Source organism: Nuphar pumila, chromosome 5 (assembly GCF_984573655.1).
Source record: "Nuphar pumila chromosome 5, dmNupPumi1.hap1.1, whole genome shotgun sequence".
Classification (NCBI taxonomy): Eukaryota; Viridiplantae; Streptophyta; class Magnoliopsida; order Nymphaeales; family Nymphaeaceae; genus Nuphar; species Nuphar pumila.
Genome location: NC_143253.1, coordinates 4,473,962 through 4,488,559, shown reverse-complemented (window position 1 = coordinate 4,488,559; position 14,598 = coordinate 4,473,962). Strand labels below are relative to the sequence as shown.

The window sequence follows — 14,598 nt, the reverse complement described above, 5'->3', positions numbered from 1 at the left end:
TTTTGTGTGGTTGTTGAATCATAATGTTTTCTACACACAGTCATAAGATTTTCATACTACATCTCAAGAGCCTTTATCTTTCAAGATACTCCTTGAAACTTATGCAACTTATCTTTGGTTTTAATCGATTATCAAGTTGGCTACTTATAATCTTCATTTCTTAATACACATGTCTTAGCTTACCATGCTGGAATAAGTTGTCATAAATTATTTCCAGAATAGCCTCTCAAGTTGTTTAATACAAAACTTCTAGGAATGGCTTGACTACATCTAATGCTGATTCTGTCTGGGTTATAGATCAAGGACATTTTCTGGAGGGAGTGAAAAAATAAAAGGGTACCCATTAAGACGTCTAGTTTTCCCAACCAACTTTTAATTATGCTTTTGAATTTTCACTCCGGCATTATTTGGAGATACCAATTATTTCAACAAGGGGTTGAATAAAAACTGGTTATTGTCATGTTATCTTAACCAAGCGTCTTGGGTTCAAATCTCACTGGGGATAATCCCGATCTTGAATATATAATGACACTTAAATACTATGGCTGGTTTAATTGTACTTTTTTTAGACGAATTGTACATTTTTCAGACCAATTGTGTCAGTAACTTGTTTTTAGACCAATTGTATGTTTTTCCAGAAACACACAATTATGAAAAAATATCATTTTGCAGGGATTTATCCGGAAACTCTTTTACGGCTACAACCTCATCATCGTTTTGTCCGCAAGGAAACTTGTAAGAATGCTCATCAATGTGAGATCATCATCATTAAGTATAACTAGAACTTGCTTATATGCTTCTTCTTATTGCCTTAGGGACATGGTGTCCAGCTTCTCTTCCACAAATGATGAACCGTAAGATCTTTCTTTCCTTCCTGAATTGAACTTTTGAGATGATAATGGTCATCTTAATTCAGCCAACATGCCACCATTCTTACCATATTTATAATGATAGTGGTTGTATCAAGCATGACAAGAATGCTAACAATGTTTCTTTTTTTCCCCCTTTTTGTTTCATGTAGTGTGCCTACATGCTTAAGAAAGGATTTCCCTTGTTCTGATTTAGCAAGTTGTAAGTATAATTACTGGTTAGACTGAGGACAATATTCAAAGCTTTTGACCAATATTTACATTAATCATCATAATCCTTGTATATATTTAGTTATACTAGCCATTGACATGTTATTGGCAGATTCTTCCTTATTTATAAACTGTGGAGGGAGCGAATATACATTCAATGGGAATAAGTATGAAGCAGACACAGAACAGAGGGGGGAGTCTATGTTCTTCTATAGTACAAAAAAAAACTGGGCTTTCACCAGTACCGGGAAATTTATGGATGCTGCTAGCGTGAGCTATGTAGTAACCAATGCAACTCGACTGTTAATGAGTGATCCAACACTATACATGAGTGCTCGTGTTACGGCAATCACCTTGACATATTATGGTCTATGCTTACAGAGTGGAAGTTACAACGTTACACTTCACTTTGCTGAAATAATTTTCACTGATGACCAAACTTTTAGCAGTACTGGAGAGCGCGTATTTGATGTATCCATCCAGGTGATTAATTTACCAGCCACTTTTGTAAACCTTTCTCACATAGTTGGAAAACTCTCCGGTTTGAACTGCCCAACTCGGTGACTCGGTTCGAGTGGCATCCCAACCGAGTGCCAATATTGGTTTAACTTGGTTTTGTCCATTACTCGGTTAAAAATCAGTCTGAACCGGTGTAAAGCGGTCCACTCGGCCAAGTTCCGGGTGAACCGCTATCATACACATAAATGGGTAATAATGATGGGGGCATAAGTGAAACTGAAAAGTATAAACGACTGCACATACCCATAAACGGGTAATAATGATGGCTGTCGTAAGCTCTAGGCATAGCCATATCACTGATGGCTCTTTCTTTGAATCCTATGTACTTCCTTTTGACCAAAATTTGGGTTCCCATGAGAACTGTGCCAAGACCACACACACACACAGGCAAGACCTTGTAGGACCAAGTGCACAAGAAAAAAAGATCCAACAAAACGTGGGCACCTATGGCTATAGCTAATGTTCAGGCCGAATGAATTCATGGTTGACTTGAGCGTATTAAGAATCACAGGCATAAAATTGGGATTCTAGTCTCCATACCATATTACCTTTGGAACAGGGGTATTAATGGATTGACTTGAAATGGACCCGTAAAATATTAATTATATTGTTATTTTTATATTTTAATAGTTTAAATGTTTTTTATTTTTTTTTGAAATATTCCCAGTCATTCAATTTTACTCGCTGAGTCATGCCGAATCACGAGCTAGACCCCAAACGGTTTTTACCCAAGTTACTGAGTGGGCCAACTATGCTTTCTCATGTTCAAAATTGAATTCTTTGATCTTTTTCCCTTGCAGCATGAACGAGTGTTAAAGAATTTCAACATTGAAAATGAAGCTGGTGGCCCAGGCAAGGAAGTCACTAAAAGTTTCAATGCCAATGTGACAGCCAACACACTGGAGATCAACTTCTATTGGCCAGGGAAAGGGACTCTTGCAATTCCTACAGCTGGAGTTTATGGTCCCCTCATTTCGGCTATCTCAGTGACGCCTAGTGGGTCTTTTTTCAAATTTAGTTAGCTTCCTTTTGTCTCAAAACAGAGGTCTGTATTATTCTATGGGAAAAATTTCTTGACAAGTATTTACAAGGAGAGAGATAAAAAAGTATCTTTTTCCGCAATAGCATGAAAAAAAATATAATTATGTTGGTTTTGGATCTGGGAAACTTCTGATCCATAAAAAAAAGCAACTTGGTTCCATTGCTTTAGTGGAATTATGTGGGCACCAGAATTTAATTATTCCAACAGTTATAAATGAAGAGTCCTGCTTTGACATAAATGGACAAAAACCTCTCTTGGCTGTCCAATTGAAACACAGCCTTAATATCCTTGCCTGATGTTTGAACTTGCTACTTTTTTGCAGACTTTACACCCTTCGACTTTGATAAGCATGCAAAGAGGACCTCCGTTGCAGTCATCATTGTGGTAGTCATTGCCAGCTGTGTTATCATCTTCTTAGTTTTAGTAGTCCTTTGGTTAAAGGGCTATCTTGGGGGCAGAGGTCAACTGGACAAAGGTGCACAGAAATCAACACCAAAGTGCCTTCTGTTATTGAAATAAGTTCCGTGAAGATTAATGCATATATTCTTTTCAATGCTTATCATTTCACATCATGATTTCTAGCTGGATTCTTTGTTTTTTTTTGACAAACAACAAGGTTTACTTTTTAAAGTTCTATAAGCCATGTTACTTGGATGCTCAATTTTCTCTGTCCAACAGTTGGTGTCATCTTTGATATGTAACTATGTCCATATATCTAGCTTTTAAAGAATCCTTGATGTATCTCTGTACCTCTATCCTGACATAGACACCTCTATCTGTGTCGATAATATATGTTTTAACTGGCATTGAGATTTGAAATCTAGTTGAATTAGCAGCCATGTCACATAGGTGTGGGTGCAAAATATGTGGTATGTGTTGGGTTTCCCGGCGAGGATTTTCCGGCGAGGAGGCATTACCTACGGCGTCACTGTAGCAGTGACCCTGCAGAAACAAAACAGAAGAAAAGCAGTAGACAGCGTACCTGATGCTGCCATTTACTGAGATCGGAGGTCGCCAGAGTTAGTCGCCGGAATTTTCTGCTCAGCCGGACTGCAGCCCTTCACGAGCCCAGGCTTCCGTATGCAATCGGTGAGCAGACCTTCAATCTCCCTTTTTCACACACACAGGGTCGCTCATGATACCCTGTACATTTATATGCATAAGGTGGGAACGGTTACGCACCGTTCCCCTTTATCTCATGCTGATTTATCGGCATGATCATCCCTCAATGGGGATGTATCCACATTGTGGATAACCACCACGTTAATCGTGGTGGTTAATCCAACATTCTCTCACTTGATCCGACGATAAATCTTTAACCAGAAAAACCTTATGGAAATAACTTGATGAATAGAATGGCCTTTAAATTCTATTCTAAAGGTCCTTAGTTGAATCTCTAATCCTTATGAGATTAACAACAACCATAATGAGAATCAAAAGACTGGAAGTGATCACTTTATTTACATGCATATGTCAAAAAGAGTTTAACAATCCCATCCTCATTACATGTTCGGAATATAATCCCGGTGCTAGCCCTTTAGTAAGAGGATCAACGATCATCTCTTTGGTACCAATATTGACAATATGCACTAAATGATTCTCCGTCCTTTCTTTAACAACAAAATACTTCAATTCCATATGCTTGCATGACGTAGTACTTTTGTTGTTTGAAAAGGACACCGCAGCTTCATTATCACAGTAGACCTTCAGTGGCTTCCCAATGGAATCGACCACCTTTAACTGTGATATGAAGTTCTTTAACCATATAGCCTGCGAAGTAGTCTCGTACAATGCAATGAATTCTGCCTCCATGGTGTGGGCAGCAGTGGTCGTCTGCTTTCCACTCCTCCAAGAGATCGCTCCCCCAGCAAGTAAGAAGACGTACCCAGTAGTAGACTTTCTACTATCAAGGCATCCTCCTAAATCCGCATCTGAGTAGCCAATGACCTCGAGGTGATCAACTTTATGATACGTTAACATATAGTCTTTTGTCCCTTGCAAATACCGCAAGACTTTCTTTGCAGCCTTCCAATAGGGTAAACCTGGATTAGACTGAAATCTGCCAAGTACCCCTACTGCAAAAGAAATATCTGGTCTAGAACATGTCTGCGCATACTGCAAGCTGCCAACAACTGATGCATATGGATAAGCACTCATCTGTGCTTTGTCAATATCGTTCTGTGGACAATCCTTTAGGCTCAGCTTGTCACCTTTTGATATGGGTGTAGAAGTAGGAGAACAATTCTCCATCCCATATCGCTTTAACACCTTTTCTATATAGGATCTTTGGGAGAGGCCTAGAAACCCTTTTGCTCGGTCTCGACGAATCTCAATGCCAAGAACATAAGCAGCCTCACCCATATCTTTCATATCAAAATGTGATGCAAGAAACTGATTTGTCTCTGAAAGTAACTTCATATCGTTGGTTGCAAGTAAGATGTCATCCACATACAACATCAATATAATGAACTTACTCCCACTTTTCTTAAGGTATATACATTGATCAATAATGTTTTCTGTAAACCCGAAAGTCACAATGACTTGGGAAAATTTAATATACCATTGTCGGGAGGCCTGTTTAAGTCCATATATTGATTTGTTAAGCTTACAAACCAAACGATCATTTTCAGAGAAACCAAGAGGTTGTTCCATGTATACCTCTTCATTTAGATCCCCGTTGAGGAACGCTGTTTTCACATCCATCTGATGTAGCTCTAAGTCATAATGAGCTACGAGGGCCAGAATAATCCTCATTGACTCCTTAGTTGAGACAGGAGAAAATGTCTCATTATAGTCAATGCCCTCCATCTGGGTGAATCCTTTAGCAACAAATCTTGCTTTATGTCTCTCTATGTTACCTTTGGAGTCTTTCTTGGTCTTAAAGACCCATTTACACCCTACGGGCTTTACTCCTTTAGGTAACATGACAAGATCCCACACTTGATTTTTAGCCATAGAGTCTAACTCTTCTTTCATGGCTTCAATCCAGTGCAAAGATTGTTTGCTTTCAACGGCTTCCATAAAATTCAACGGGTCATCATCCATATCTATGAAATCACCAGGCTCCTGAAGGTACACCACATAATCAGGATGTATGGCAGATCTCCTAACCCTTGTGGATCTCCAAAAGGGTCGTTCCTCAGGCTCAGATGAAACCTGATCATCCTGCTCGTGTTCTTCCGCATTGTCCACAATAGGTTCACTTTGGATTTGTGTATTAACAATCGAATGATCAACCACACTATCATTAGGAATAACAATGTGGTATCTTTCGATGTTTTCTTTAACAGGTGATAAAACTGGATCCTGTATTTCCTCAAAACCAATGCTTTGAAGTGCACTTAATCCTACTGAACCATCTTCTAGTAATTTAGCCTTATCCGTTTCAACAATAAAACCTGTACCCTTTTGATCTTTCTGGATAACCAATGAAATATCCACTGGTTGTTCTTGGATCAAAGGCTTTAATGTGTGGGTTATATAGTTTAGCCTCTGCAGGACATCCCCATATGTGCATATAAGACAGTGATGGTTTCCTACCTGTCCACAACTCGTAAGGAGTTTTAGGCACAGATTTCGTAGGAACCTTATTCAAAATATGCACAGCAGTCCTTAAGGCTTCACCCCACAACTTTATGGGAAGTGTTGAATAATTCAACATAGCCCTGACCATTTCTTTAAGCGTACGATTTCTCCTTTCAGCTACACCATTCTGATAGGCACTACCAGACATGGTATATTGAGGCACAATGCCTTCCTCTTTAAGAAATCGCGCTAATGGTCCTTCCCTTTGCCCCATCTCAGTAAACCTACCATAATATTCGCCACCTCTATCAGACCTGACTATTTTAATAACCTTATCGGTTTGTTTCTCTACTTCTTTCTTAAATTCCTTAAACATCTGAAAAACATCAGATTTTTAAAAAATCAAGTAGAGATACATATACCGAGAATAGTCATCAATAAAGGTGACGAAATATTTTTCGCCTGTGTAACATGGGGAAAACGGTCCACATACATCCGTATGGACTATTTCTAATATCTCACTACTGCGTTTGGCACCCTCTTTATATGTGTTTGTATGCTTAGCCTTTATGCAATCAACACATGGGTCATTATCAGTAAAATCTAGAGATTGCAAGATCCCTTCATTTACCAGTCTCTTTATTCTCTTTTCAGAGATATGACCCAACCTTCGATGCCAAAGCATGTAAGATTTATCATCTGTCATGCTACGTTTATTTTCAACCAATGCGTATTCAGAAGTCAAAGACTCCTGAGTTTGGATCTTCACATTCAATCTATATAAACCATCATAAACAGATGCAGAACCAATTTCAATTGAATTTCTGAATATGAACAATTTGGAATTTTCAAACTTAAAACAATATCCAAATTTATCCAACTTTGAAATTGAAATTAAGTTTCTACTATACGATAGAATATAAAAGACATCATGAAGATCTAAAACTACGCCTGTATCCAGAGTAATCCTGCAGGTTCCAACACCCTTCACATGTGAACGCATCTTGTTTCCCGAATAGATGCTTTTCTCATGCATTGTTGGTTCCCTTCTGCTCAGGAACAGCTGTAGACAGTTGGAAATATGAACAGTAGCACCAGAATCAATCCACCAACTATTTTCAGGAATTTGTAATAAATTACATTCATGAGAAACAAATGACAAATTACCTCTCTTTTCCAACCACTTCTTGTACTTTATGCAATCTGCCTTTATGTGTCCCTTCTTCTTGCAAAAGAAGCACTTTATGGGAGCAGAGTTGGATTGCTTATCTTGGGATGACTTATCCCCAGTTGGCTTCTTCCTAGCATTTCTCTTAAATGCATTCTTCCTTGGTCCTACCTTGGACGTATGAGAAGCCATATGTGCACTTTGCACCTTCTCACCTTTTACCCTCTCTTCTTCTTCAACACACTTGGACATGAGTTCATTAAATGTCCATTCATCATTATGTGTGTTGTACGAGATTTTAAAAGGTCCGTATTTCAAAGGTAAAGACGTTAGAACTAAATGCACTAGGAAAGAATCAGAGATAGTGAGTTTCATGTCATTCAGCTGAGACGCTATGTTTCTCATCTCCAAAATGTGCTGGCGAATGTTTCCCCCTCCAGTATATTTCATAGATATCAATTTTGACATCAGGGTACTGGCTCTGGCCTTGTTTGAACTCACAAACTGTGCCTCAATGACATTCATGAATTCTCTCACTGTTCTGCATTGTGGGATAGCACTTCGAATGTTCTTAGCTACTTTAGATTGCAAAAGCAATAAGCTAAGTCTATTCGAGCGCTCCCACTTCTCAAAAGCAATCTTTTGATCAACAGTACTCTGATCAGTGAGGGCAGCAGGTTCATCTACCCTTAGGGCCAGATCTAGATCCATATACCCTAATGCAAATAAAACAGTTTCTTTCCAATCACTAAAATTGGATCCATCTAGAAAAGGAATTGAGCTAGAGCCATCTAAAATCACAGAACTAGAAACTGCATGACAAAAGACACGTATCAGGAAGCATTCATACGAGACTTAAAAAACTTTAGTGGAAAAAACAAAATGATAAAGGCCCTTGATATGCTTCTTTCCAGGCGAGTGAAGGGGGTCATCGGAGTCCTACTTTGGTAAGAGCTCCGACACGCGAAACCACTTCGCCTACCGACCATATTCGGTAAAACTAAGGTTCTTGTGAAGATAGACCATCAACACAAGGTACCTTTGGATACTCATGTGTGATGTATCTCGACACATTTACCTTATTCTACTCTATTTAAATTCCAAACACGATAAAACTACCTTTGGGTCGTCTATCGTTTCATGAATATAAGTACAATGTGCATATCGGCTTAGGAACTGTATGATAGTATAAAATTCATTCATGACTCACGTGTATTCAGTCACTTTGGTGACATGAAAACACTGATTCATTTAACTATCCTTTATGCTAATATGCAAATTTATATCTTAAAATAGTCCGTAAACCGAATGGACTAGACATATGACCCTCGAAATGGTTCTTAAACTGAATGAATCAGTCATATGTATCACGAACCGGTCTTAAAGCACTCTGAACCGGTCTGAAACAACCCCGAACCGGTCATCCAAGGGTCCGAACCGGTTCTGAACCTTATGAACCAGGTCAAATATGAACAAAAGTTCATTAAAACCCTATAACCGTATGCCAAAACCCCTATATTTTCTTATATTTAAGAAAACAGGGTCTTAGCATCTCGGAACCGGTGAGAAACTTGAAGGAACCGGCCAAAAACGGCTCCGAACCGGTCCCGGAAGGGGACTGAGTCAGTCCTTGATCCGGTTCAGGCCAAATAGTGCCTGGACCCTTCTGGATCCGGGTCAGACCCGACTGCTTGCTGGATCCGGGTCAGACCCGGGGTTATCCGGATCCGGGTCGGACCCGGTATTACTGGATCCGGATCGGACCCGGTATGGACCGGATCCGGGTCGGACCCGGTATGGACCGGATCCGGGTCGAACCCAGTATAACTGGATCCGGGTCGGACCCGGTAAGGTCCGGATCGGACCCAGTATTACTGGATCCGGGTCGGACCCGGTATTACTGGATCCGGGTCGGACCCGGTAAGGACCGGATCCGGGTCGGACCCGGTATTACTGGATCCGGGTCGGACCCGGTAAGGGCCGGATCCGGGTCAGACCCTGTAATCGCTGGATCCGGGTCTGACCCGGGGTTTACCTTATCCGGGTCGGACCCGAGCGGGTCCCCACCCGAAACCTTGATCCGATCCGAATCACCTTATGGATCGGATTCGGGTGGGCGGGTCCGGTTCAAAAATGAACCCGACCCGAAAAAACAAAATTAAGGGTCGAATTAGGGTTTACAGAAACCCATTTCGCCCTTTTTCTAAAATTGCAGGATGTTGCCGCCGCCTGCCGGCAGCCAACGCCGGCGCCTGATGGCGATCATTGCCTCCTCGCGCCGGCGACCAACGCCGCCATCCACCGGCGACCAATGCCGCCATCAGATGGCGCCCTTTCTCCGGCGAAAACTCCCATCCGCCAGCCAAAAAACCTGATGCCGCAGAAGCACTTCCAGAAATCCGACGACTCAATAGTCGCCGGCGACAGCTCCTGCAGCCTCCTGATGGCGGATGAAGATGAAGACGCCGGTGGGATCCTGGCCGACAGGTAAAACCCCCATGAACAGAGGTAAGAACCTTTTTTTTTTTATATATATATACTATCGCCCAACGGCGATAGTCGCCGGTGCCGGCGACAGGCGCCGGTGACCTGCGTTTCTGGTCAAAACCGGAGCACACCCCGCGCAGCGGAAACGGGGTGTGGGCCCATAACCCAATGTTGGGTTTCCCGGCGAGGATTTTCTGGCGAGGAGGCATTACCTACGGCGTCACTGTAGCAGTGACCCTGCAGAAACAAAACAGAAGAAAAGCAGTAGACAGCGTACCTGATGCTGCCATTTACTGAGATCGGAGGTCGCCGGAGTTAGTCGCCGGAATTTTCTGCTCAGCCGGACTGCAGCCCTTCACGAGCCCAGGCTTCCGTATGCAATCGGTGAGCAGACCTTCAATCTCCCTTTTTCACACACACAGGGTCGCTCATGATACCCTGTACATTTATATGCATAAGGTGGGAACGGTTACGCACCGTTCCCCTTTATCTCATGCTGATTTATCGGCATGATCATCCCTCAATGGGGATGTATCCACATTGTGGATAACCACCACGTTAATCGTGGTGGTTAATCCAACAGTATGTTCCAGGTATAGCTGGTACAACACGGTTGTTCTCCAAAACGAAGGCCGCATCATTGGCTGGGTATATATGCAACATGCACATACATACACATTTGAACACACATACACACACATAGAGGAAGTGGAGCATTCTACTAATAAAGAAGAAAAGAAATTTGAAATCTGTATTGAAACATACAATACATTATGTGTAGCAGAACCTAGACACACTTTGTGCACCCAGAAGAACCAGTGTTAATGCAGGTAGTCTGTGCATTTTAAAGTAACTACTTTTACATAGGTTAACAATGGTTGAGAAAGCTTGAATATATTCCTCATAGTCAATTCTTAGGCACTGTAACTAAAAGTGCTGATTCCTGTGACTTGTAGGCCTTCAAGTTTCAGTACTAACTTTTGAGTGCTACTGATAATTTGCAACTGTAAATGTTGTCCAAACCCCTAGTTGAATATTTAGGTTTTATGCATGAAGTTTACTGATTGTTTTCTTGTCCTTGGCAGAACTCAGAGACCTAAAACTAAAAACTGGGTATTTCAGCTTTAAGCAGATAAAAGCAGCAACAGGAAACTTTGATCCTGCAAACAAGATTGGAGAAGGTGGATTTGGACCGGTTTACAAGGTATACTTCTAACATCATGAAATAACACTATTATTTTTGTTCATACTGAATCTGTTTTTATGAAATGTTTGTATTACAAGTGTTTTGTTATTCTGTAACTTTGAGTTTGTCTTCTATGAAAATCACCTTAACAAGAAATGACTGCAACATGTTTAATATCTTTTAGGAAATGGATAATGGACGTCGTCTGCAGTCAAACATGATAATAATTGTGCATGGTTCCCTACAATGTTATTGTGCATTTGGTTAATAGGGAGACTACCACAAACTATGTTTTTATTGTGTACCATCCATCTTAAAGCAGTTTCATACCAGGCAAGCACATGCTAATAGTCAATCCTCCATAGTAGCATAGTTTGAAAGAGATAACACTTAATATTTATTCTAGGCTTAGTAACCTGGCCGTCTCGGTCTCCACAAAATAAACTTTTCATTTTACTCCACACCAATACTCTGAAGTGTGTGATCAGAATCAATATTTCGTGTTTGCTTTCTTGCTTATATTGCATGCTTTCCATAAACACAGGGTACATTACCAGATGGTAGAATGGTTGCAGTTAAACAGCTTTCATCAAAGTCAAGACAAGGGAATCGAGAATTCTTGAATGAGATAGGCATGATATCTGCTCTGCAACACTCAAATTTTGTGAAGTTATTGGGCTGTTGTATCGACAACAACCAGTTGATGCTAATATATGAGTACATGGAAAATAATTCTCTTGCACGTGCTCTTTTTGGTAAGCTTTTGTAATCTACTTGACATGAACTTGTATAATGCTGGAAGCATCCATGTATTATTCTGCAGGAGCCCCTCCACTTGCCAGAGTTGTGATCTTTAAGATCAATTATCCTGTTGAAATGATTTATAAAGGATACAATATCATCCACCATCTCAGGCCAGTGATAGCAAATTGGTAATTTGCAGGTCCACCTGAACACCAGTTAAACTTGGATTGGGCAACAAGATGCAAGATTTGCATTGGAATTGCAAAAGGTCTAGCTTATCTTCATGAAGAATCCACGCTAAAGGTAGTTCACAGAGATATCAAAGCTACAAATGTTCTTCTTGATAAGGACCTCAACGCTAAAATATCTGACTTTGGTTTAGCAAAGCTTGATGAAGATGAAAATACACACATCAGCACGCGAATAGCTGGGACTATGTGAGTGACCAATTTTAAGTACTCTCTCTCTTTCAGTAGAAAGTTAGGTCTCAGCCATCTCTGTTCTTTCAAGTCTTTCTTTTTCCATGAATTATCAAGTGAAGTTAGTACGTGAGAAATTGTCATAAACTTGGGCAACATATCCATAATTCCATCGACGCTATATCATATTACATACATGTATACTATATTCTACAAGATCCCTTGCATATGGTATCGAAACTCCTTTTTCAAAGAATCATTTAAGAAGAGCACTAAGGTGGAATCACTGTTCAAATAAATTAGAATTGTCATCATTGAATATTCTAATGGAAACCCTTGACATATGCTTTAATACACATCTTTGCTTTTAAATACTCTCTCTCTCTCTCTCTACATATATATATTCACTCTCTGATCCTTTCATGTTTTCTGGTTGCGATTTACCATGATAACTTGGTCGACATTGTTAATTATCCTTGCAGAGGATATATGGCTCCTGAGTATGCAACTCGGGGATACTTAACAGATAAGGCAGATGTTTACAGCTTTGGAGTGGTAGTCTTGGAAATCGTGAGTGGCCAAAGCAATGCAAGTGCCTTGCCTAAGGAGGATTGTGCTTTCCTTTTGGACAGGGTATATCTCCTCACTTGTTCTTTCATAATTTGGAACAACCTCTTAGGTAATAAAAAAAGAAAAGTACAAGGTGAAAATACTAAAAAGTGAACTATATAAGTAAAAGTAAAAGATGAAAGTACTCACCAAGATACATGAGAACGATTGCCGTTATATCTTGACATTAAATTGTCAGTGTGTGGCAAAATAGCTTTAATTGGGACTTTTTCTTTTTTGGATAACCTATTCGGTCTAGAAACTTAGTTTTCCCTGTCATAAAAAGGTGGCAAATTTCATCATCACTTAGAAGGGTTTTGGTTGGGATTATTTGGACTATTGGTTTAACTGTGAAATGTTTATTTGTGTATCGAGGAAAAGCTTAGACTCCATGTTTAATCCAAGGATACATTAGCGAGCAGGGTGATGCTTTGACATATTGTCTTTTTGTCAAAATGGAAATATGATCATTTACTCCTTGGTTCCATAATTCCATTCAAGTGGCGTTCCTGTTTTGCAAACGTTCAAAAATGTCACCTGCAAATATAACCATTGAAGTTACTTGGCAGGTGAACAAGAAAAAATGGTCATTCTTCCTAGTGGGAGGCTCCTAATATTGAATCAATGAGCTCATTATAAGATTATCCTTTTACTCCAAACTCAATAAAGGATATCTTCTGATATTCCAGTGTTACATTTTCATGCTATGATTGGAGAGGTTTATTTATAATAACAAGTAGTTGAAAAGTAACGATTCCTTTGCTAATGCTGCTAAATCTGCAACTGTGATAAAAGGATGTGCCAATGCTAACATCTGCAAGATAACACCACAGGCATATGTACTACAAGAAAAGAGGGACCTCTTGGAATTGGTAGACCCAAAGTTAGGTTCAAATTTTTCGAAGGAAGAAGCAACAACGATGCTGAATTTGGCTCTTGTATGCACCAGCCCTTCTCCTTCACTTAGGCCTAAAATGTCCGTGATTGTGGATATCCTTGAAGGGCGAACAACAATTCACCATGTCCTAAATTTTTGAGCAGCATCATTTTGGAGTGGAGCTTTCTCAAGAAGTGAGTGCAGGTAAAGTACTCTCCATCCGTGTTAATTCAAGTGTGTCATCCACCGTAACAAATTGTTGCAAGAAGTAACAATCAATATTATGGATATATTACAGAGTTCTGTGAAATTATTTATTAATTGTGTATTAGCTCAATGTAAGTGTTAGATAGATGCTATAGGAGCAGTTCTGATTGTACTGTCCTGTGTTATGATTCATTGCAATCTTTTTGTTAATTCCCTGACTTCATAGTGCATACACATCGTTGGATCACAATGCCCAGTCTTGGCGTTTAACGGTTCTTGGAGCCAGCTGATCTCTATTCTTGGAATTGTTTACATAATTTATTCTGTTTCTAATTGTATGGTAACATTATTTGTCTTTATTTTTTGGATAATTCAAGGAAAACCCCCCCTCCATCATCGACCGAACATTGGCTGGCCTCAGGTTGTTAAAACCCTGGAGGTCCCCCTGCCCACCGAGGAGTACACCCAGCTTCGACCTTGTGGCAGGGACGCCACCTGTGGGTTTCGAACTTGTGATGTCCTGTCCACTTGGTGACATTCACACAATACGCCCCTACCAGATGAGCTGAGCCCTTGTGGGCCATTATTTGTCTTATTTGGTATAACAATTGACTTTTACTAACTTTTCGCCAAAATGGCTTCTCTGGTCTTAACCTGCCATACCTAAAGCCACGGTTTTGACGGCATAAAACTTGTGGGTGCCCAACTCGACCCTAGAAAGCTTCCTGATTTGCCT

At 40.3% G+C, this 14,598-nt stretch overlaps 1 protein-coding gene across 4 annotated transcripts in view; it reads left to right on the top strand.

Annotated features, from left to right (window-relative positions):
- LOC149836541 (putative LRR receptor-like serine/threonine-protein kinase At1g07650) overlaps positions 1-14,164 on the top strand; it is a 31,238-nt gene extending 17,074 nt beyond the window's left edge. For 3 of the 4 annotated variants that reach the window (XM_090005418.1, XM_090005417.1, XM_090005416.1), the window contains 11 exons: positions 673-735; positions 816-854; positions 1,022-1,071; positions 1,192-1,562; positions 2,399-2,594; positions 2,963-3,115; positions 10,906-11,024; positions 11,551-11,761; positions 11,950-12,187; positions 12,652-12,802; positions 13,612-14,164. In XM_090005418.1, coding sequence (XP_089861544.1) covers positions 673-735; positions 816-854; positions 1,022-1,071; positions 1,192-1,562; positions 2,399-2,594; positions 2,963-3,115; positions 10,906-11,024; positions 11,551-11,761; positions 11,950-12,187; positions 12,652-12,802; positions 13,612-13,815 — 1,795 coding nt within the window. In that variant the 3' untranslated portion in view covers positions 13,816-14,164. The remainder of the gene's footprint in view (positions 1-672; positions 736-815; positions 855-1,021; positions 1,072-1,191; positions 1,563-2,398; positions 2,595-2,962; positions 3,116-10,905; positions 11,025-11,550; positions 11,762-11,949; positions 12,188-12,651; positions 12,803-13,611) is intronic. The other variant, XR_016431805.1, reaches the window with a different exon arrangement.
- Positions 14,165-14,598: the final 434 nt, after the last annotated feature.